We start from the raw sequence: 25378 nt of genomic DNA, 5'->3' as shown, positions 1-25378 counted from the left end.
TATGCCATAAGTAAGGACCAAACTTGTATCATTCTATAGGCTTTTATTAACATCTCTACTGACCAGTGGGATAAGTTGCACCATCTGTTGTACCAGTAGGGTGGAGCCAATCTACAGTCATAACCAATAGCAAGCAGTTAGCAGAATACATTACATCACTACACAGGGTATGTGGAGGAGGGTCAGTGTATCATAAATTCATTTGAAAGGGAAAGCAGGTTTGAAGGACGGAATGTCATTACTCGTTACTATGGAATCAGAGAAAAATCAGAGGGTTCCTTAACAGTGTCTCCAAGTAGGAAGACACATTGACATCCAATAGTGGAGATCCCAGTTCAGCAAAACTCCCACTGTAAGAGCATATGGGATAGGAGCAGGAGTTGGCTATTTGGCCCGTAGAGTCTGGTTCCCATTCAGAAAGATGGATCTGGACGTGGACTCAGCTCCTCCTACCTGTCTTTTCCCCATCACCCTTAATTCCCCAACTGTGCAGAAATCCACATGTGTCTTGACTATATTTAATGAGCCATCCTCAGGCAGAGAATTCTGCAGATCCATTACTCTCTGGGAGAAGCAGCCCCCCCCCCCCCCCCTCATCGGCATCCTAATTCTACTTCCCCGATCACTGAGGACTGCCCTTCTATACAGTGACCATCGGAACAGCTAAGTGAGAGCTGCTCCCATCCTGCAAAGCATGCTGAAGATCTGACACAGAAATAGGCCACCTCCCCATTAGCAAGCCCTCACCAGCTTGCTTCACCTGCACGTTGCAAGCTGGAGACAGACACCACTGCAAACCGATCATTCGCGCCGTTAACTTCTTTTATGCTCCCACCGTCATCTATAACAGTTCGTGTACAGTGTGGAGGCCTCTGTATCGGCCTTGGTGTTGGCTCCCTGCCTTAGTTCTGGGGCTGTGCCTGGCTTTGACTCCCTCCAACCTTGGCAGAGGTGGCTTTGACATTCCTGACCAGAGATTTCTGAAGGAATGTCAAAAGTGTTGGGACTATGGGAGTGTGGGGGGAAGGTGGGAGGGAAGGGCTGGATCAGCCACGTTCAAGCATTGGAGTACAGCATCCTGCATGTGTAAGTTGCCTCCGGGGTTATGTAGCTCGTCGTAATTTTTTTTTTGTTTAAATCACTGTTACCTTTCTCAACAGGAGGCCACCATCGCCGGAACTGGGGTCAAATCAGGAATCCTCTGAAATGTAAATCAACCAATGGTGTTGGGATTTATTAAAGATGCATATTGCACAATTAGTTATTCATTAGCATCTTCCCGGTATCAGAGGGCCCTTTTCATCTGATTTAACTTTTAATTACCTCCTCCATGTCTATTATTTTCATTGTTCATGCACCATTATTCCCGTTGCCCGGCAACTGAGATGGATCAAGGCCTTCCTCGACTTGGCAATGCGAGACGTTTCGATGAAGAGTTAAAACCAAGCCCCTTTCGGGCGGAATTATCAGATTGCAGGGCACTATTTTGGAGAGGTTCTGGTCATCATCTATCACTCATGATGTGACTGAAATAGAAACCGTCTGGTTATTGTCCCGTGGCACCCTGCGGTGCCAAGGTTAATGCTGCACATCCAGCATAACAGTGATTACTTTCCAGGACTACTCTACCCATTGCACAGAAGCATTCTGGAAGGGATGAAAAAAGTGCAATAGAAATGCAAGTCTGGTCCTTCAGCGATTAGGCTTGGATTGGGGGGTGGGGGGAGGGAACGTACTAGGACTCCATTTTCCTGGGGTATGGTGAAAGATCTTCTCTCTGTCCAATGGATGCATGCAGATCAGCCATTCTCAACCTATGGCCTACTTGGATTCATCTTAAAATTTATGCCCCCCCCCCCCCACCTTCCCTGTGGAGCAGTTAAGTTGGTTTCTTCCATATTTCTCTCCTACTGACTACGTAAAAGCATTAAAAATATTTTATGATTTTAGTCCGTGGCACCCATAAAAGGTGATGTTTCCTCCAGGGAGGCTGTAAGGCCCATGAAGAATGGCTGATCTAGATCTCCCAATTAGGTTCAAAAACTCCACAGGAAGGAGACACATTCATGGCTGTTTTCCTTTCCCCCATCCTGGTCGTCTGGGCTTCTGCTCTTGGCAAGGGTGAGCTGCTTTTAACAAATGCCTTCCTCTCAGCTGACACAGACCTGAACCAGACAGACTAGGTCAGTGTTGAGTGGTAGATAAGGAGCCCGTTGTGTTCATGGGACCAGGAAGCACGATCCATCCATCTCTCAGTCAAAGGGTAAAAGACCCTTCACCCCAACTTGTCCATGCAAGCCAAATTGTCCATCTGATCTAGTCCCATTTTGCCCAAATCCCTCCAAACCTTTCCTGTCACAACTTGTTAATTCCTCATCCATTAATTGAGACCAGGGTTTTAATTTTCCCCAGCTTCTCAGGAGATGAACTCCAGACTTCCACCACCAACCAGTAGCTTTCCCCTCAATTTAATTTAATTTTAATTTAGACCTAGAGCACAGTAACAGGCCCTTTCAGCCCACGAGCCCATGCCGCCCAGTTACATCCAGTTGACGCACCCCAGGGAGGGGTGATGGATGATGGACATAAGCAGTTGATCGGCAGATACCAGAGTGAATCTGGGGTTTAGATGGGAGAACATGTAAACTCCTTACAGACAGTGCAGGATTCGAACCCCAGTCCCAATTGCTACCACTATAACAGTGTTGTGCTAACTGCTACGCCAACCTATTTCTTCCTCTGCACTGTCAGAAATCAGGTAAAGCTGGCTCATCTCCATGAACGTGGAAGTGGGGAAAGGGGATTACAATGTTGCTGCACTTGTTCTCGGCACCTGCTGAGTCTTTAAAGCCCCAACCACTGGCTCCTCACGTCAGGAGTGAGAGCCGCGTACTTGACCTGACAATGTTACTGTGGAGACAAGGAACTTCAGAAAAGATGCAGAGAAAGGGAGAGGAAAATTGGGGTGAACACCATTCTCTTCCAACTGAGAACTTGGGATGTTCAAAGTCACCACATGGGAGATGTAGAATCAGGAGCGGTTCCTATGACCCGTCCCACCATTCATCTGATCCAGTGTACCCCCTTCCTACCTCAACCCCAAATGCACCCTGGCTTCTGCCAATCAACTGCCTCTGTCCGTCATCCTTCACCCTTCCCTGGTCTCCCCCCTGTCCAACCCCTCCCACCTTGTCCACTGTGTCATAGAAACATAGAAAATAGGTGCAGGAGTAGGCCATTTGGCCCTTCAAGCCTACACCACCATTCAATATGATCATGCCTGATCAGTACCCGGTTCCTGTCTTCTCCCATACCCCTTGATCCCCATAGCCACAAGGGCCAAATCTAACCTACTCTTAAATATTGACAAGGAACCAGCCTCAACTACTTCCTGTGGCAAAGAATTCCACAGATCCACCACTCTGAGAGAAGAAATCTTTCCTCATCTCAGTCCTAAAAAAACTTCCCCTTTATCCTTAAACTGTGACCCCTGGTTCTAGTTTTTCCTCAGCATTGGAAACAACCTTCCTGTGTCTAGTCAGTCTAAACCCTTAGAATTTTATATATTTCTATAAGATTCCCCCCCCCCCTCCCCGCACTCTCAGTCGCTTGGAAGGGTCTTGCCCTCAAACCATTGAGAATTCTCTCTCCCCTGCTGATGCTTCTTGGTCCGCTGAGTTCTCCGGCAGACTGCATATTGACCCAGTCTCACTCACCATGAAGCCCTCCCTGGAGGATAGACCTGGAGTAGAGACCTCTGGCTTCACGGCCTTCTGAGTGAAGAAAGTTCTTTTACCTCAGTCTTAACTAGCTAAAAACCTGACTAGGCTCTTCAGCCTGTAAATGCACCAACTAGTGTACAAGAAAACCCAGTGGGGACAGGATTTCTCTGAATTAGCAGAAGCTTGTTCAGCCTAAATGGTGCATGGTTTGGAACTACATAAATAGCCTCTCAGCCCTCATGCTGGTGGAATTTCCAGGCCTCTGTGAGATTGCATCGTTCTTTGAAACTTTACTGAGTGTAAGCCCGTTCATTTGATCTTTCTTCATGGGAAACCTTCTGCCTCATACTAGGTCTCAGTGGCATTCCACGCTGAACTGACTCCAAGCATCCTGTACCAAGATCAAAGCTGCAGGCCATCCCCATATGCGATCATCAGACATCTTTGTCCAGCCTCGCTGCTGCTATGGTGCGGACTGGCCTCCATTATGTGGCACACTGTTGTCTGTGGCTTCAGCTGCCCCCCAAACTGCGGCAGAGTTGGGTGTTGAGATGTCAAGTGCAAGACCAGCAGGTCACTGTGGCAGCACTGAGGTGCCATCTTCCCCACTGAGCCTCTCAACTTCCCCCAAAGTGACTGTAGAAGTGAATCCACACTCCAACTGTGGGAGTTTAGCTGCGCGCATGTTTGCATACCCAAACATTACAACAGAGACTACACTTCAGAAGACGTTCGTTGGCCATGAACACCTCTGGGACACTGTGGGTAGATTGGACCCTTGCCCCCACACCCACCACCAGCCCCTAGACCAGGCACTTAGACCTCAGCAATGGGACAGTGCATCTGAAAGAGAAAATGTTTGGTTTGGGGGAAATTGAAGCCCACCAAACCATGTAACAGACGGTATTTCCAGGCTGCGTAAAACCATTGCGCATCTGAAGCCAATGGTTTATTTATTGCAGTTATGTACATAATCAAAGTATTGAGTACAGGAGTTGGGATGTTATGGTGAAGTTGTACAAGACATGGGTGAGGCCAAATTTGGAGTATTGTGTGCAGTTCTGGTCACCTAACCACAGGAAGGATATCAATGCGATTGAAAAAGAGCAGAGGAGATTTACAAGGATGTTGCCAGGTCTTGAAGAACCGAATTACAGGGAAAGGTTGGACAGGGTAGGACTTTATTCCCTGGAGCGCCAAAGGATGAGGGTTAGACTTGATACAGGTATACAAAATTATGATTGATATAGACAGAGTAAATGCAAAGCAGGCGTTTTCCACTGAGATAAGGTGCGATAACATGGTTTAAGGATGAAATGGATTAAAAGAAGTATCAGAGGGATCTCCATGGGGTTAGTGGTAGGAGTCTGGAATGAGCTACCAGCTGAATTGGTTTATGCAGCCTAAATTTTGACGTTTAAGAAAAATTTGGGCAGGGATGTGGATGGGTTATGGACTGGGTGCAGGTCAGGGTGGTGGCACAGACTGGAAAGGATGAATAACTTGTTTCTGCGCCGTAATGTTCCATGGTTTGATCAGTGATCAAACATTGAGTAGCAGTGGGAAGCCGCAGGCAAATGATGCTTATGGAGCATCCTGTCCTTGTCTTCTTGGCAGTGGGAAGTTCTGTCCGAATAGCCTAGGTGAGCAAGTGTGGTGCATTCTGTCAGTACTACACATGGCAGCCACTGGAAATAAATGCTCAGGGTTGTAGAAGGAAGGCCATTTAGGGGTGCTGTGTGAGCCTGGATGCAACTAAGCTTCCATGAGTGTTATTGGAACAGCCAGAGGAGGGTATTTCATCCCACTTGTTCCTTGTAGATGACAGAACATCGTTGGGACATCATTTTGAGTCACTCATTGAGGGATATGTAGCCTCTCACCTGTTTTTCTGACCACAGTCAGCGGTGAAAATAAGCAAAATATCTACCCCCATTCTGTCATTTCTCTGCCATTAGTGAATGAACCCATGTCCCCTATGGTCCACCACACCAATTTGTACTTGCTGATTTCCATCTCTGGCCATAATGAGAACTGATGAACCCCTTCTATCCCTCCAGGATAGAAGAGAGGAAAGTTTAGGGGAGACATCAGGGGTAGGTTTTTATATTCAGAGAGTTGTGGGTGCCTGGAATGCCTTGGTGGAGGCTGAAACAATAGGGGCATTTAAGAGACTCTTAGACAAGCACATGGATGGAAGATAAATAGAGGGTTATGGGGTAGGAGGGCCTTTTTATTTGGTAGGAATATGCAGGTCGGCACAACATCAAGGGGTGCAGGGTCTGTACAGTGCTGTAGTGTTCTATGTTCGAGGGGGACTCGAGCATGGTGTCATTGATTATTGAGGGAAGGTGGCTAGACTCTCTCTTGTTGGGGAAGGTCACTCTTGTGGGGCGAATGTTAGTGCCAGGTCTGAACATTGTCTGGGTTACCATTTCCTGTGGGTTTGAGCATGGTGCAGCTTTCAGCAAGCATTTCCCCATTTCTGACCCAATGAGGGAAGGAAGGTTGAGGCCAGGACACGGCCATCAGGAACTCCCACAGCGAAGTCCTGAGGTGGGGATTATTGACCTTAAAGGTGTAAGCCTGGATTTGGATCCGCACATTAGGAAGTCCGTGGCTCTGTGACATTAGTGAAAGTAAGGTAACCACAATGGACAAAATGCACAAAACTTAGAGCGTCTTTTCCACTAAATCCAACCGGAATCTGAGTTGGCTGGCACTGGGGCTGATCTCATTGCTGATTCCCTTCATGGTCAACTCTACCCATCCCATGTAAAGGATGACCCATGGTGTGAAGTAACAGAGACCTACCATTGCTCCCGCTTCCAATGTGAGACCCCCCCCCCCCCCCAGCAGACAGGATGGGGGTACAGAAATGCCAATGTTCTCTCACTGCCAAAATTTTAACTCTGTTTGCACTTGCATGGTATCATTTGATACTTCACACTGGGGTGTTAAGGAATTATTTTAATATCCCATTTGAGTTGAGTTGAAAGAAAACCTTGCAAACCATTTCATCCAAAGTTTCTATTTTGACTCACAACCCAATTACTATGGTTACTGGCAGTTATGGCGTTCAGTAAGAGGTTGCCTGTTACTAGTTGGTCTCTGGATAAGGCATGAGTTGATGAGATTCTGTGCATCAGAGTGGCCCAAACTAAATCATCAAAGTGTAAACAAAGTCTGCTTTCTGGGAGAAATCCTGTATTTAATCGCTGAGGTGGTGTGCCCATTGATTCTCTATCTCTTCCTTCTTGCACGGGCAACTAAACATGTATTTTGCCCGCTCCGCATTGGACTTTGCTCCCGGGTCCTCTTTGCTGCTGCAATTTCTAACCCCCCTCTCCTCCTCCATCCCCATTGAAGGCATGGAGGGGGGGGGGGGTGGGGGGGAGGAGATGAAAGAGTACCGAGCACCTGGAGCAAAAGTGAGGAATGGGATCTCTTCTGGGCCACGGCTTCCTGTCAGGTGGAAAATTCATGTTTTATCCACAGACTGGCTTAACCTCAGAAGCAGGCGTCGCCCTGAAGGGCCGCTGAGAAGGTTGCATGCCCAAAGCCTTCAGAAGGGATTCGCAGGGGAGGGGGAGACAGGAAACACAGGATACTGAACAGGCATCCATGGCTTATTGGTTAAAATTATTCCAGCAAATCCAAGCTTGGGTTTGACCTCCCATTAAAATACCCCATGGATGTCAGTTCGTATTTTTTTGTAACACTCCTATTCTTATTGAAAGAGGTTGGGTTTTTTTATCGTATTGCAAGAGCTGGATTATCTCACCACTTGTGTGGAAATACAATTCACCAGAAAGAGTGTTATAAAAGTGTCTTTGCTCTCCGCTCTGCACCCATATCACATCCAAATAAGGCACTGGACGTCCAGTTGAGACCATTTTGTTCTGTGCAACCTAAATTTAGCCTGTCCAGAGTCTGATTATTGGAGTGACGTGAACCGTGACTGGTGGAGAGCTGGCCTGGTGTGTTTAAATAGTTTCTTCTTGAGGTCATCCAATTCGAGTGGATGTGAGCATTTAACCGCGTGCTCGATTCCGATGGGAGTCTCCACATCCAGACCAGAAGGAGGCTGTACCCAGGAAGTGTGGCGAATTTGGTGAATGAATTCTGCGATGTAGCATGGCTAGCGTGGCCGGGGGATTGTGTTTTGCCACTCCAGTGTCCAGTTTCCCTATTTGCTGCCCTGTCTGTTCCGCTCCTCCAGGGTTTATAACTATGCTTCCTGTTTTCTTAGTTTCATTCTCCTCTGTGCACGCAGTTCGTGTTCCAAGCTTTTGTGTCCTCTCTTCACACTGACTCTCTTCTCATCTTTCTTCCCTGCTGGATCAGGAGCGTCATGGGGTAATATATCTGTTCTATTTCTTTGCAATACTGTCATCAAATTTGCACTGTGTTCTGTTCCTTCCTGTGTTCCTTGCTCTAGGCCGCTGGATGTGAATTTGCTGATGTATGTACATATGTTCTGTTTGATAAGTGACCTTGTTGGTGTCCAGCTGAGTGCAAGGTAATTTGTTGTTGTGCCAGAATGCACTGGGTGGGTATAGAAACTGATTTTTCTTATCCACTGATGACATGGCCGGTGTAGAAATGATTCGCCTGGTTCAGCACTGTCGTTTTCAATTGTTTTCAGTCATCATTAACTTTTCACTGGAAGTTCCATCCCTTGACGTACAGATCTCCAGATAAAAATCCATCCGACCGCGTCTACTTCTGTGCATTAGTCGATCCTGTGTGGAAGTTGCCTTATTTCTGGCCCCGACCGCCCGCCCCATCTGATCACTGACTGTGAGCCCTCGCTTGCCCACCCCACCGGAGCTCCCGACGACCCAACCACGGACCCTCGCCCCTGACCGCCCGCCCACCGGAGCTCCGTCTGCAGATCCTTGTCCCGGCCACCCACCCACTGGAGCACCCGATGCCCCGACCGCAGACTCTCCCCTAGGTCCCAGCCTTTTCAAGCTCCAGATTGCCCCATCTGTGGACTTAGCCCCCTGGTTTCAGCCATCCGAGCTCTCAGCAGATGCAGTCAAAAGTAATAACCCATGTAAAGGTAAATCCCCAAATTTCACCCGAAAAATTGGTCCCAAAAAACTCGACTATTGAATGAACCTGTACTGTATACATGAGCTGATCACTGAGAGTTTGGGAGGGACTCAACAGGTCAGGCTGCATCCACGGAGAGAAATGGTCAGTCAACAATTCAGGCCAGGGCTCATTATCGAGAGCTACCAAGTTTCTGCTTTTTATAGCCTGAATGAAGAGCCCCGACATGAAACTTCTCTCCAGAACTCCTGGCTCGGCCCCTTCAGCTTCTTGTCACTCACTCAACATTCCAGCATCTGTTCCTCCAAATCTGAGCCCTCCGATCTGGCCCTCGGCCCTGGAGTCATCGACTGGTGCAGGCCTTTCAGCTCATCTTGCCCATTCCAACCAAGTCGCCTATCTGAGCTAATACCATTTGTCTGTGTTTTACTCCACATCACTCCAACCTTCCCTGTAAATGTTGTCATCGTCCCTGCCTCCACAGCTTCCTCTAGCAGCCTGTTCCATATACCCACCACCCTCTGTGTGGGAAAAGTTGCTCCTCAAGCCTCTTAAACCCAATGTTTCTCGTTTCAGACTCTCCTATTCTGGAGAGGAAAAAAAATCATGTCCCCTTCACCTGATCAGAACCCCTTATGATTTTATATGCAGAGAAGATTACAGAAGAGAAAACAGGCCCTTCTCTCCCGTGCCGAGCTATTATTCTGCCGAATCCTACAGGCCTGCACCCAACCCACAGCTCTCCACATCTCTCCTGTCCATGTACCTGTCCTAATTTTTTCTTCAATGTTAAAATTGACCTCCCATTCACCACTTCAGCTGGTAGCTCGTTCCACACTCCCACCACTCTCTGTGTGAAAGTTCTCCCTCACATTTCCCCTAAGCTTTTCCCCTTTAACCCATGGCCTCTTCATCCTCCCTATGCAAGGGGTGAAAAATGTCTTAACTTATCGTCTCTCTTCATAACTAAACTCAGTGGAATTCATTTTGCCCTCTTTCCAGTCTAAGAGTGTCCTTCCCATAGTAGAATTACACACAATCGTTAGAAATGTGACAATCATAAATGTGCTTTTGATCTGATTGATGATGTGGCAACATATTGATTGTTTCAACTGAGCAGCTCGTACTCACTTGAATGAACTGTGGCAGCCCAACCAGCCCCAAATGTTTTGTCAGCATACACGCCCAAGCCTTGATGTGTCTCATCCAGTTTTGTGTCTCATCCAGTTTTGTTGGGATGCCTGGCATTTCCTTGCCAAACAGTCTGCAGAAACTAACCAAGGGTGTAGCCATTTTGACATGGTTTTGCACTTCGCCCAACCTTGTCCCTGCTGTAGAATCTTGCCCTTTGACCTGCATCCGCACAAGGGATTCCACGTGTCGTCCCCTGAGTCCTCGAAGGTACAGGGTTCAAGAAGCGTAGCCGCAAAATTCTAGGCTGCCCTGCACCCCTCCCCCCCCCAACGATGCAGCGCTGAGGGAGCCCGGCACTGTGAGGAATGCTGTCTTTCAGATGGCATGTTGAACCAAAGCCCCGTGTGTTCCATGAGAACAGTCAGGTGTCAGTGTTTCAAAGTTCATCTGATTGCACAAGTACGACCCAGTGAGGGGCCTCTCACCAGTCCTCGGTTTAAAATACGCAGGGGTAAAACCAGACATACCACACAGACAGAAAAGATATACATATGCAGAACAAATATCCTTTTATTAAAAAACATAAATAAATATAGTTGAATACATAGTAGAGTCTTGGAGGGCGAGCGTGGATAGTTCAGTTCACATAGTCTGATGCCCTGGCCAAACCCTCCATCGATATCTCTCAAACGTGGCTTTGTGTTTTGTGGGAATTAATTGTATTCAAATTGGCAGCTGAGCCCCCCCCCCCCACCACTCGTGCAGAGAAGTAACGTACTTTGTCATGTCCTGCAAGGACTGTGGAAGGTGCCAGGGAAATGCACCTTTCTCCTAGGCCTAGGTTGGATGAAATGAGATTGACGTCCATTCCCAGAGGTGATCGGCAGGGCCCAGTGCCTCACTATGGTGGAGCCACCACCATACATTCAAGCTGAATAAAATCCCTCTTTCTGATGACCTGCAGGTAATGGGCAGGTGCAAATGTCCCTGTACCTCCACTTAAGATCCAGCAATTCATCACGGGCCTTGACAAATATTCCAACACACCTCACAGTGTTTAATGATATATTGGGAGGAGAGAAGATTTCAATGCCCTACACTGGTTACAACAGGATCCCATTAAATTCTCCATGGGAAGAATGCATGACCTGGGTGAGGGTCACATTTCAGAGGGGTACTCCATGCTATTCACTGACCCCCACAGATCATTCCAGTTTACCTCCAATGTTTATTTGCAATAGAAAATGTGGAAATTGTTACACAGAGGAGAAATTTAACCTTCAGTAAACAATCCAGCCCATGAGGGGGCTAAAGTGACAATCTGTCTTTAATATTAAAGGAGTTCTTGTACCTAAATACTGCTGTTCTTTCCTTGACACAAAAGCAGGTTCAGTTGGCTGCTTGACACTTCAAAGGCTTCCAGTAAATGGATTAAAAATGATTTCCCTTTCACTAAAGCACTTACAACTTGCCAGATTACCTTGAATCTTGTAAAATCACCACAAGCAGATGATTTGTTCAATTAGTTATAAAATCTTCGCATCACTCAAGCACAGAAGGGACCCTTTTTTTTAAAGACCCACGGCATTTCGGCCCGCGAGCCCGTGCCGCCAAATTACACACAATCAACCTACAACTCCCGGTACATTTTGAATGGTGGGAGGAAACTGGAGCTCCTGGGGGGGAAACCCACACAGACACGGGGAAAACCTACAGACTCTTTACAGATAGCGCGGGATATGAATCCCTGTCGCTGGCACCGTAACAGCGTTGCACTAACCGTGCCACCCATTCCCTCGTCCCACAACTATGTTTATATTGTGTATTATATTGCCTATATCCCTTGTCTCTTCTGTTTAAACTCGCTTTAAATATTGTGATTGTATCTTCTGCCATCATCATTGGCAGCCCACTCCCTATCATCTAGGGAAAACTTCTCTCAGATCTCTTCTGAATTCCTCCCCTCTCACCCTCAAAGGTTCCTTTTATTGTCATGTAAAAACACATTATAAATGTAACATACATGATATAATATGTTTCGACTTTTGTCTGTCATAAGACAAACATTGCCCGGTGCCCCAACAATAAGAGAAAGAAGCAAAAGAGAGTTCATTCAGAGACACTGAGTCCCCGTGGATTCGCCTCCAGCCCTCCCATGGCCTCTGCAGCCGCACAGACTCCTGTTCGATCCATTGGCTGCCCCCCCCCCCCCCAACCGAGCTCCAGATCCAAACCTCCAACACGATCAGGAAGCCTTTGGCGCCCGAAGCCCCTTCGGGTGGCCCTCAGTCCCCTTTCGAATCCTGGTTCCGATTCCTAGTCCCCATGAGCCAGTCTGCGGCAGGCCGCAGCTTCTGTGGGTCCTTCAGCCGCTGAGCCCCTCGCTGGTCCACCATGGCCAGCATCCTATAGGGCCATCTCCCATGCTTCTCAGTGGGGGTCAGGGATCTTCCTTTAAACCTGTGTCCTTTAGTTCTAGTTTCCCCTACCCTAGAAAAAGTAAAATTCTATCTATCTTATCCCTAGCCCTCATTATTTTATAAATCTCTTCAAGGTCTCTGCTCACCTTCCTATTTCCATTGAGCATAAATCCAGCCTATCCAATCTCTCCTTATAACTACAGTCCTCCATTCCAGGGCACTTCCTGATGAATCTCTTCTTTCTTTTTCAATCTTTTTTATAGGAAATTAAATGAAGAAAAGGGAGCAAAACTAAAAATAGTCTATCACATATGTATACATATATTAATATAAAACTTCAAACACTATAAATTCTATCCCCCTCCACTGCAATGAGTGCAAATGGGAAAAAAAATATTGTATTACAAAAAAACCCACCTAACCTACTCTAATAAAAAACACAACTAACAGAAAACATCTGAGCAGTTTATCATGGGGTTACATAAATTTTGTAGTTTTTGGTTCCTATCATAAATCAAAAGAACAAAGGTAAAACTACATCTCATCTGGAAGAGTAAGTACATCTAATCACATTAGAAACATTTACATCAAATGAAAATAAAACTTAAAAGGTCGCCGTGTATCTTCACCTTTCACCGATTAATCAAATACATGACATCTAATTTTTTTCTAAAATTAAACATGATGTAATATGAGAAAAACATTGAATCACTGTTGGAGATCTATAGTCTTTCCATTTGAATAGGATGACTCTTTGAGCCAACAATATAGAGAAGGTCACAACCTGTTGAATAGGTACAGAAAAACTCCCTTGTCCGGGTCAATAACCCCGAAAAGAGCAGTTTTTTTGGATTGGGTTGTAACTCTACCAGGAGTATAGTTGAAATGTCTTCCCAATAGTTTTCTAAGGATGAACAAGACCAAAACATATGTGTCAATGTAGCGGTTTAAGATTTGCATCTGTCATAAATAGGGTTAATATTAGAAAAAAATACTAGCCAATTTATCTTTGGATACGTGAACACGATGCACCACTTTGAATTGGATTAATGAATGTTGGGCACATATTGAAGAGGTATTTACCAGTTTAAAAATGTTGTGCCATAGATCCTCAGATAAAGGTCTTGCAAGTTCCAGTTCCCAAGGCTTTTTAATCTTATAATGAAATACTGGGTGTATTTTTAATAATCTATCATAGATCATTCCAATTAACCCTTTCTGAGAGGGATTCAATTGAAAATTATTGTCAACTAAATCTGGTGGATGTACAACTGAAAAATCCAGTAATATGGTATAAAAGAAATTGTGATGAATCTCTTCTACACTCTCTTTCTGACTTGGATTAAGTTTCAGAATAAATCAGTGGGAAAATGAGATTGCCCTGTGAAAATACATCCATTCGTGGGCAAAAAATGTCCTGATATATGTCATCAGGAACTGCATGGAATGAAATAAACTGTGAAACACAAAAGTCTCCAAATGCTGTGTGATTGTCATAAAAACCCAGAAATGCTGGAGGAACTCAGTTGTCCATAGGAGGTAAAGATATATAAGCGACGTTTTGGGCCTGAGCCCTTCTTCGAGTAAAAGGCAGGCAGTCACCTGAATTAAAAGAAAGGGCGGGGGAGGAGTACAGAGCAACAGACAAAAGGTGTTAATTGGATATGGAGGGGAGGAAAGGTGAGAATTGGGGGGGTGGGGAGAAGTATGGCTCTGTGAATACAGATCTGGGGTAAAGGAGATGGAGAGAAAAGGGATGAGAGAGAGACCGAACTGGTGAAAGGAGACGGAAGGAAAAAAATTAGAGGCGGGGGGGGGGGGCTTAAGGAAACCAGAGAAGTAAATATTAATGCCATCCGGTTGCTGGGTGCCTAGATGGAATATAAGGTGCTGTTCCTCCAATTTGAAATAAACTACAGTAAAATCCCTGTTAATCCAGAATTCAAACAATCTTAAGCAACCGGCAGAATGAATAAAAAATGCGGGATTGGAGCACCTCGGCGTTAGTTCTAAATTCATGCAGCCCTCAGTCTCAGGCAACTGAGAATTCCACTTAGCCGGCATCTGCCAATCCCCATAGGTGCTGGGCACCAGGGATTTTACTGTATTGGCAATGCACCTTGACTGAAATATGCGTGAATTCCCTACGCAGATACACAATGCTGCTGCCATTATCTTGCACATTTAGGACTGAAGATGAATTTATATACCTGTGTCTTTTTTTATATAAAGCCAGTGATCCTTACCGTCTTTTAAAATCTGTTTCTTAAAAGACAAACAGCATTCTTTCTAAAAGGATTGGGAAATTCATCAAGTAGCATCAAAGGGAAGGCCTGACATTGGAGAAGCTGATGCACGGTGTCCCAGATAGATTATGTTGTATGAGGAGGCTGCATTTTAATGCCTTCCAAATGCCTCTGTCTTTGATTTGAAAATGTATAAAAGAAAGAATAAATATTTGAGTTGCCATGGGAAAAATAATATTACCAAATTTAGGTGAACGAGCTATAAAAAAAAATCTGAATGCCTTGACTCTGAGTAAGTGGGATTTTACTTCAGTGTGGCATTTTTGAAGTTAACAGGTTGTATAAAAGCAGGAGAATTCTTGCAACGAGCTGGAAGGCTGGGCTGCTGTTGGTATTATTTGATGACATGCTTATCTTCGCTTATTTTCTTATCAGTGGGAGCAAAGGGAAAGACCTGAACACCATCAAATCTCTGAGGGTTCTCCGAGTGCTGCGGCCCCTGAAGACCATCAAAAGGCTGCCTAAGCTCAAGGTAATGAGGATGTATCTTGGCCTTCCTCTGCATGTAGTGGGGGTGGGGGGGGGGGGGGGGGGCGGTGTGATTGAAGTCATTCATCGCACCACCAATGAAATGGACTCCAATTATCTGGATTGGATGGCACCAGGCCTATGTCAGATAAATGATTTTTTTGGAGAACTGGTCATTTTGTAAAACAGCCCAGTAGCAACAGCAAATAATTCATAACAGTGTTTAAACAACGAGGAAAGGCTTTTTAGGCATTAAAATAATGTTTAATTCTCACCAAAAAAAAAATGCTGGCCATCGCCGATCACCTCCGAGGAATAGAACCTCCTCTGGACCGCCACCGGAGCCAGTCTCTCTCAGGTATGAGAGCAGAGCTGCACGCAGTTCTCCAGGTGGGGCCTCACCCGTACCGGTTCAGTTGCAGCAGGACATCTCGCCAAATCTCCTTCTTGCATCGCAGGCACCTTCCAAGCAAGAGAGCGAATGAAGAGAAGCATGAAAGTCTGCAGACGCTGCAGTTGCTGTAAAAACACACCAAAATGCTGGAAGAATTCTATAGGAGTTTCGGGCCTGAGGGATAAGCAGAATGAGCCAAGAGCCGGGATGCAGTCCCTTAAGAAGCTTTGCTAGCTTCTCGACGTTTTGGGTGGAACCTCAGCTGAAGTTACAAAAACGTCTGCTATCAGAAGCTGGTGGGAAACTGCAAACCTGCTTAAGGTGCGGTTACACAGGAACCTTATGAGCCACAAAATGGGAGCGTGGTCAGGGTGTGGTGCATTTCCCTACCACCCTCCTGCTGCTGCCCAAGTTGACTTCAATGGGTTTCCTTCTAAGTCATTCACCTTCCAAGGCAATCAATCAACCTAAAACATACACAGGGCCAAGCCTGAAGTGAAGAAAGTCATTTTATTTAAGTTTGGAAACATTTCAGAGTGCAAAAATGGAATGTGCTTAAATAAGATGTTGAACTATCAGAAGTAAACTTTTTACAAAAGTAAGTTAAAGTGGTAATATGATTGCTGCATTCATGAGCGCAGCTTTAATACACTAATATGTACACTAAGAGGTCTTGTCTCTCTGCAAGACGAACCTGGAAGGTTAGACTGTAGCTCTGGGCTGCTTTATATACAAGGTCACCGGGATGACCTCTAGTGATCTAGTGGTGTAATTACATATCTCCACAATGATGAAATGTTTGTGTGAGGGGATTGAAATTAATATACAATTAAACCAATCTTTTTTTAACACTTGATAACTTTCTGAGCCAGTTAAGAACTAAAAGAGCTCATGGAACAAGATTCCTTCATTGTCAAAGGCAAAATGCACAAAATGTGTTAACTTTTGTAAAGCCACACAAACAGGGGCCATTAACCTGGCGACCCCACCAGGGTAAAAGAGAAGCAAAAGAGGGTCCCTTCAGAAACACCAAGAGTTCGTGGATTTTCCCCCCCACCCCTTTCACTCCCGTTAACTCCGCAGCCGTACGCCCTTCATTGCAGCAGAGAACCCATGCTACCAGTTCTGTACTTCCACACCCGAGGCCCTTCTTGCTGTTGGCACCCTTGAAACCCGGTCCCGATACCTGGTTCTCACGAGCTGGTCTCCAGCACCCTGCGTCCCGCAGTTGTGGGTGGCTATATTGTGCCGTGGGTCTAGTTTGTAAACACTGTTGCTCCACCTCGGTACCCATGCATCCCCTTGACCAGAGTGGAGAAACTTGAAGTGTGTTGGATCACTGACCACAGCTTTGGTGTGTCCCACTTACTGTATATATTTGTGTAATAATAAATCCCCTGTAAAAGCCAACCCCCCCCTCCCCCAACGTTTTGGCTCAGATATCATATGTAAAAGTTTCCCCCCCCCCCCCTTTATTTCTGGCCCAAGGCGCCCGCCTATTCGAGCACCTGACTGTGCATCCTCGTCTCAGCTGCCCGCCCACCAAAGATCCCGGTGCTCCGAATGCCCGCCCATCCGAGATCCCGGTGCCCCGAACACGGACTTGCCACCCAGTCCCAGCCATTCAAGCTCCCGGCGCGGGAACTTACCGCGGTCAATTGTAGGACCCGCGTAAAAGGTCGACCCCAAAATCTGACCCCCCCCACCCAAAAATGGGTCCCCAGAACTTGACTATTACAGCAGTATATTGTACCTTTCTAGTTATGCGGAGCAAAGTCCGTGAACGTACTTTCTCCACAGTATCCTGTCTCAAAAACTAGACTGCACTGAGGGAGATTTTGACAAGTATTTCCTTGGGGGTTTTTTTCCGCTCTGCCTGATTTTCTTGCCCTCTCCTTCCAGGCAGTCTTTGATTGTGTTGTGAACTCACTGAAGAATGTCCTCAACATCCTGATTGTTTACATGCTTTTCATGTTCATCTTCGCTGTGGTGGCAGTGCAGCTTTTTAAAGGCAGGTTTTTCTACTGCACTGACGAATCCAAAGAGTTTGAGCGGGACTGCAGGTACTTGGTTTCATGTTTAGCGCATACGTGTTCTTTCCCGTAAAGCAGGTGCTCACAGGGGCTGCCGAGGCGCCACACATCTGGCGAGCTGCACAGTGATGACATTTGTCAGTCGCAAGTATTTTCAAAGAGGGAGTACGACTGACACTGATCTCTGCCCACTGGGAGCGGCAGATATGTCCTTTTCAAGTAGGGGGTGTTACATAGGAGAAGAAATAGGCCATTCAGCCTATCGAGTCTGCTCTGCCATTCAATCGTAAACCCGCTCAGCCTCACTGCCCGGCCTTCTCCCCATAAACTTTGATGCCCCGGTTAATCAAGAACCTGTCTTAAATACACCCAATGACCTGGCCTCAGCATCTGCCAATATCAACAAATTCTACCAATTTACCATCCTCTGGCTAAAGAAATTCCTCTGTACTAAGCAGACGACCTTCAATCCTGAAGTTGCACCCTCTTGTTTTCTACCAAGGGAAACAACCTTTACACATCTACTCTGTCCGTGCTTTTCAAAATGTTTCAATGAGATTTCCCCCCCCCCCCCCCCCACCATTCTCCTAAATTCCAACAGATACAGGCCAAGAGCCATCAACAATCCTCATGTGATAACCCTCTCGTTCCTAGAATCATCCTAGTGAATGTCCTCTCTAGCGTCACCACATTCTTTCTGGGATGAGGATCCCAGACGGGTTCACAATACTCCAAGCGAGGACTCACCACTTACACAACAAGAGGAAGAGAACAGGCCTGAATTGAGAGGGTCCTGATTGTTAAATGGTCCAGTTTTCTGTGATTAGTCTTGGGGAGCATGTGCATAGATCCGGCAATCCTGTGAAATACTTCTGGAAGAATTAAGACTTTACTGTGTACATCAACAATCCAATCTCCCTGCCAAAAACAGGGCAATGGAATCAGTGTGGGGACCGACAGGGGGCTGTGGGGATAGAGTGGGGCAGTGTGGGGGCTGACACACAGCTGTGGGGAGAGCAGGTGGCAGTGAGATCAGAGAGGAGACTGATATGGGGCTGTAGGGAGAGAGCGGGACAGTGGGATCAGTGTGGGGATTGGCATGGGGGTGTGGGGAGAGAGCGGGGCAGTGGGATTAGTGTGGGGACCGACAGGGGGCTACGGGGATAGAGTGGGGCAGTGTGGGGGCTGACACACAGCTGTGGGGAGAGCAGGTGGCAGTGAGATCAGAGAGGAGACTGATATGGGACTGTAGGGAGAGAGCGGGACAGTGGGATTAGTTGGAACTGTTACAGGGTTATGGGAAGAGAGCAGGGCAGTGGGATCAGTGTGGGGATTGATGCGGGGATGTGGGGAGAGAGCGGTGCAGTGGGATTATTTGAAACTGTTACAGGGCTGTGGGGAGAGAGCAGTGCAATTGGATCAGTTGACCAAAACCATGGAAAGCAAAACTGCGGATAAGGTGGACCACTGTAATTATCTGATCATTTCCTGGGTGGTGACGACAGGAGTAGGCTGCTTTATATTGCATCCACCCACCAAGGTTATTTTAATTTAGATGTACAGCCCAGCCACGGACACTTCTGGCCTATGAGCCCGTGCCACACAAATAGATCTCTGTGACCAATTAACCTACTAACTCTGCACATCTTTAGAGTGTGGGAGGAAGCCGGAGCACCTGGAGAAACCCATGCAGGTCACAGGGAGAACATACAAACTCCTTGCAGACAGTGCTGGATTTAAGCCTGGGTCGCCCTAACCAAAGGTCACAAGTCAGCCGCGGTGAGATCCTAAACCACGCCCACCATGTCTTGAGACAGTTGGCCCACTGAATGGTGTTCCATGGTCTAATTTTCAGCGAAGATCACCAGTCTTGTGTACAACAGCAGAGCATGTGTCACCTCTTCGCTGGCCAACTCATTTGGGGTCTGGGTGGCCCGTGCAAGACCCCACTGACAGTGTCTGTAAGTGGCACCCACAAAAGCTCCCCATGGGTATGCTGGGCACCGATGCCCTCATAAAGAGGCTCCTGTGCATGCGCCACCTAGTGGACACCTGCTGTCCTTTGCCTTGTTCCTCTGTTGACATATCTGGAGGGGCAATTCCAGAGAGGGCAGATTAGCATGGCCTGGTTAGCATAGCAGTTCATTCATTCAGGGGCCTTGCTGTTCTCCGTGGGCAAGCATCACAATCTCCGACCCTCCGAATTGTAGTTGTGGCCTCCCCGTTCTCCTTCGATGAAGGCTCCATCTTTGAGCTGAGACCGTCGTCGATGTTGAGTTCATGATTGTACAAAAGGAAAATGCTGCAGTGGTTTCCCGTGGCCTTCTTCAGTTGGATTGTCCGTACTAGACGGGTAAACCTGGCCATTGATCCACAGATTCATCCCCCCAGCATTCTTATAACCGTCAATTCAAATTTGTAGAATCTATTTGTAAAAGCCACCCACCATCTGCAATCCACGGCTTCGCGTGACCCTGATTGGGAGGCTAAACAGGACCTTGCCCAAGGGCGACCTGCAGGCTATTGGACAGAAGGAGCGCCTCACACCTTCTTTCACTGAGCAGCACCAACAGCACAATGCTATTACAGTGCCAGCAAGCCCCCGGTTCAAATCCAGGCGCTGTCTGTAAGGAGATTGCGCATTCTCCCCACGACCTGAGTGGGTCTCCTCCGGGTGCTCCGGTTTCCTTCCAAAAAACGTACGGATGTTGTAGGTTGATGGTGGTATTTGGATGGCCCTGTTACCGTGCTGTATGCCTGCAGGTTAAAAATTAATCGTTGAGATGCTGTCACTCAACTCTGCATGAATCGATCTCCCCGTGTGTGCAGTTACAACATTAATGACTGCATTTATCTGAAATAGCAATAGTCAATACAAATGTATTGTATGTGAAATGCTTTGAATGTTTTTTTAAAATGCTGATTTAATCCTCCATTTAACCATTTAGCATGCTTTTATTTCTCTCTTGTCTGTTACAGAGGGCAGTACTTGGTTTACATGAGGGAGAGTGACATTAAGGCACAGAAAAGAGAGTGGAAACGTTACGAGTTTCACTATGATAATGTGCTTTGGGCTTTGCTCACACTGTTCACTGTATCCACGGGAGAGGGCTGGCCAGAGTAGGTATCTCTGCCGATCTGCAAAAGCATCCTCATTCGCCCTGTCATCTTCCATTTAGCACCATGTGACCTTTGGTCGGGGGCACCCATCGCCTGCTGGGTGAGAGGATCCTCTGTGGCGCAGGTTCGATCCCGACCCGTGTGTAGGTTGCATGTTCTCCCTGTGGTCGCGGTGGGGGGGGGGGGGGGGGGGCTACTCTGCTCTCCGACCCCCCCTCCCCCGTTCCGAAGGCCTGCAGGTTGGAGGGTGAACTGGCTGCTGCAGGTTACTCCCAGGGTGTAGGTGAGTGGGAAGACTGAAGACTGGGATGAGAGCCAGTGAATGGTTAGCACAGATTCAAAGGGCTGAAGGGCCTGTTTCTATCTACACAGCCCGCTGCATCCATGGGTTTTTCAGCCACAGAGCTCCTTCGTGATCTACCCAATCGCCAATGTTTGTGTCTTCTCTGGTTTTTGCTGGCAGCTCGTTCCATGTGTGGCTCACCCTCCCCGTGGAAAAGATGCGCCTCAAGTGCCTCTTAAACCTTTCCCTTTCTCGAATATAGATCTAGACCAGTGATTCTCAACCTTTTTCTTTCCACTCACATCCCACTTTGTCATCCCTCTGCCACCGATGCTCTGTGGTTGGTTGCTTAAGGTGGGATGTGAGTGGGAAGAAAAAGTTTGAAAACCACCGTTTTAATCGTCCCTAATGAACTCGTTATGTGCACGGATTCAGAACTCCAAAGGAAATGGGCCAATGACAATTTTTCTCAAGCAAAATATTTCAGTAACAATTGGGTCTCGAGCAGAGATTCTCAACCTTCCCTTCCCACCCACATCCCAGCTTAAGCAATCCCTTACTAATCACAGAGCACCGGACGGCAAAGGGATTACTTAAAGTGGAATGTGAGTGGAAAGAATAAGTTCTAGAATCATCTACACTGGGAAACAGACTGTGAGCATTCATTTTATAAAATCATCCCTCAGTTTCCTACACTCCAGGGAAATAAAACCCAACCAATCCAGCCTCTCCTCAAGCCCTCAATGACAGTAATGTTGTGGTGAATCCCTTCTGCTCCCTTTCCAACATTCTTCCTCCAGCTGGGAGACCAGATCCTGTTCCCTCTCGTGTGTCCCAACAACTGCTCTCAGTTTTTTCTCCCACCCACTTACACCCATGGCAATTCAACTTTGAAAAGACACCATCACCATGCCCATACACTGGGCAACATTGGTTCATTCTAAAAGTTTGTTCCTGAAGTACAATTGGCGATTATGATAGACAAAGATAAACACCAAGGGTGGGGTCCCTGATCCCTGATCACAAATTTCTCTTCAGATTTGCTACATTGCGTAGGAAGTTGGAGAATCATTAAATAAGCTTTTATTGAATTTAGCAGGTTCAATTTAACTCTGAACCAAGCTCTCAGGTTGACTGCACATGTTACACAGCAAATGTGAGGACCCCAAGGTTCATCTTGGTCACCAATTTACAACCGAAGTAGAATTCATAGGCTTTCTTCGTAAGTGCAGTCATGCTGCGTCTTTGAGCCTTAAGCGTATCCTCACCACAAATGTAACAGAATGTTTCGGAGCCATTGATGAGACATTTCTGCTGCATTGAATCTTCCTGGAGACAATAAATGCTACTGTTAAGTACACTCACTAGGCTATTGCCTGAAGAACATGTGCATCACATGCATTCAGTCTATGCCAATGTAATGCACAGCATCCGTATATGTGAGCTGCTTTTATAGCCTGTCTGCATCTATCCTGAGCCCAGGCCTAAGACAACATTTGCATAGCACCCGCACTAAGGGCACACCCAGGCAGGCTTGGACTGACCAAATCAGCTTGCTTTGTGGGCAATGTACTAAGTAGATTTAAAATGACAGGAAATCTCCAAAATAGATTATATCTAAAAAAATAGTAAGTAATATGAAAATTTTAAGGTGATTTTCATGATCAGCAGCCCATAATCCATAAAATACACTCAAAAGTGTTCAGGAAGCAAAATCTTCGTTGTCCAGTGATAGCGGAACCAACGTGAGGAGCTTAAAAGTCTTCTCTGCTGCCCCCATGTTTCCTCATTCCTCCTAAATGCAAGGACATCTCTTGAGAAAGCTGAAACCATGTCACTCATTGCAAATCCTTTTGAACAAAAAGTCTGCCAAGGATCGAAGTCAGGCATCTCAGGTTTACAGAGAGATGCTATCATTTGGCTCATTTCTGTCTTTACATTCACTGTATTTTAACATTTAAAGACATTTGGACAGGAACGGGGAGGGGGGAGGGTGCTGGTAGAAAATGTTTAGACACAGCCCACAGTTAGGCCACAGTGTGTTTCTATGTGAGTCTTTAAAAATGTTAAATAAAATACATTCAATTAGATAAAGTTGAGCTGTCTTAGACTTGAAAATATTGGTCACTCATTGCCACTAGTGGGCCATGGCATGTTAGGCCGGAAGCCAGGTGGACCTTAGACTGAAAAAGGTCGAGAGCCATTGCTCGAGGGATGTGCGCCAAATAGCAGGCAAGTGGATCTAGCTCTGATAGGCATCTGGGCCGGCATGAATGAATTGGGCCTGTTTCCTTGCTGTATAACTCCGTGAATCTACACGGTGCGAGAAAGAGATGAGGTGGGGGCGGGGGGGTGCAGATCAGCCGCGATTGTATTGAATGGTGGGACAGACTTCAGGGGGAGAGTGACCTCCTCGCTGTGGTATTTTCTTGCATCCTTACCCATCTTCTTTTTCTCTGCAGTGTGCTGAAACATTCGGTGGATGCAACCTACGAGAACCAGGGACCCAGCCCTGGCTACAGGATGGAGATGTCCATTTTTTATGTCGTCTATTTTGTGGTCTTCCCTTTCTTCTTTGTGAATATCTTTGTGGCCTTGATCATCATCACATTTCAAGAACAAGGGGACAAAATGATGGAGGACTGCAGCCTGGAGAAAAATGAGGTGTGCCCCACTGTCAGAGTTTGCAAGCCCTGTGGTTAGAAATTAATTGCGTTAATGTCAAGGGTGTTGTCCACTAGGCGATTGGCCTATGAGGAGAGATTGAGTCACCTGGGACTGTTCTCACTGGAATTCAGTAAAATAAGAGGGGATCGCTCCAAGAATGTGCCTGCAGGTATGTTCAAATAAATGTTCAGGTGGCAGTGCTGTTCTGGCACCTGAAAGGGCCGGCTGCAGGAGAAACGCTTCGGAGCAAACACCGGCTCCTGTCGACTGTGGCCGTTGTCCCGCCCGCTGTCAGTCAGTGGGGAGGGATGTCTGGCGCGGGAAGGGAGGCTGTCAGGTGCAGGGATTTGGGTCGCTGGCTGATAGACATCATCCCGCCCCTTAGCAGCCACTACTGCTTTCAAGTGCCTCGGTTGACTGCTCGGATGCGGAGATTAAACCTCCCCGAGGAGAGTTGGGTGAGTATTCCAAGGGACCAGGTTTTGCGCTTTCAGGTGGCCTTCCGACAGCAATGGGATAGAATGTGTAGCTTTACATTGGGGTATTCTGGCCACCTGAAAGCGACTACAGAAACATATAAAATTATGAAAGACATAGATAAGATAGAGGTAGGAAAGTTGCTTCCATTGGTGGGGGAGACCAGAACTGGGGGACAGAGGCTCAAGATTCAGGGACGGAGATAAGAGGAACAGCTTTTCCCGGAGGGTGATGAATCTGTGGAATTTGCTGGTCATTGAAGCAGGAAGGCGACCTCAGTAAATATATTTAAGTTTGGATATAGTAGGGGGTTGTAGAGCTCGTCGAAAGAACCAAAGACTTGTTGATCCAAATCAAGGCTTTTATTAGCAAAAGACAGGAGCTCTTCACAGGTGGCCGACCAATCCGGAATGATCCGACCTGGCTAGGGACACAACCCTTTAAGGCCCAGACAGTAGGCGTGGCTTAGCTCTCAGGTAATCGCTGTAAGCACAGTCTAGATACAGTAACTATATACACTATGTACATTGGTGATAGATCTGTACTATCACATTCACCCCTTCTTGGAGAACTGACCCTGGAAAAAAAAACAAAAAAACGAGGGAGAGAATGAAAGGAAGGGGTAGGTTAAAGACTGTAGCGGTCAGGGGGTCTGACCATCCGGCGTGACCGCCGTGGTGCCGGGATTGGGGTCGCTGGAGTGGTGTCGCCAGCGGGCTCATCGGGTGCGACCGCTCCTTCACTCAATTCCCCAGTCGTGTTGACGGCAGGATGGCCCGAGTCGTTGGGGTGCTGTTGGTCCTTCTGTTGAGGCATGGGGACTGGGGAAGAAAGAGTTGGGGAAGGTTGGGTTGGGGGGTTTGCTGGGTCTACCGCGTCCTGAGCTAGGTCCCGCCCGTCTGGGAACTCAACGTAGGTGTAATGTGGGTTCGTGTGGAGTAGAGTCACTCAGTCGACCAAGGGGTCGTTCTTTGAGTGCCGGACGTGGCGTTGCAAAAGGACGGGGCCAGGGACGGTGAGCCATGCCGGTACAGTGGTTCCTGATTCGGATTTCCTCGGGAAAAGGAACATCCTTTCATGGGGGGTGGCATTTGTTGCGGTACATAGGAGGGAGCGGATGGAGTGTAATGCACTAGTGAGAACCTCCTGCCAGTGAGAGGTGGGGAGACCTTTAGACCGGAGAGCCAGTGTAACCGCTCTCCATATGGTGGCATTCTCCTTCTCGACCTGCCGTTAGCGCGTGGGTTATAGCTCGTGGTCCTGCTTGAAGCGATACCACACTCCAGAAGGTAC

At 47.1% G+C, this 25378-nt stretch overlaps 1 protein-coding gene across 1 annotated transcript in view; it reads left to right on the top strand.

The window, feature by feature from the left end:
* Window positions 1–25378, top strand: part of LOC138758466 (voltage-dependent P/Q-type calcium channel subunit alpha-1A-like) — a 371903-nt gene that overhangs the window by 223857 nt on the left and 122668 nt on the right. The window contains exons 24-27 of the mRNA XM_069927418.1: window positions 15019–15115; window positions 17408–17568; window positions 20518–20658; window positions 23404–23605. Of these exons, the coding sequence (XP_069783519.1) occupies window positions 15019–15115; window positions 17408–17568; window positions 20518–20658; window positions 23404–23605 (601 nt within the window). The remainder of the gene's footprint in view (window positions 1–15018; window positions 15116–17407; window positions 17569–20517; window positions 20659–23403; window positions 23606–25378) is intronic.

The sequence above is a fragment of the Narcine bancroftii genome, chromosome 3 (assembly GCF_036971445.1).
Source record: "Narcine bancroftii isolate sNarBan1 chromosome 3, sNarBan1.hap1, whole genome shotgun sequence".
Taxonomy (NCBI): domain Eukaryota; kingdom Metazoa; phylum Chordata; class Chondrichthyes; order Torpediniformes; family Narcinidae; genus Narcine; species Narcine bancroftii.
This window is presented reverse-complemented; position numbering and strand designations above follow the sequence as displayed.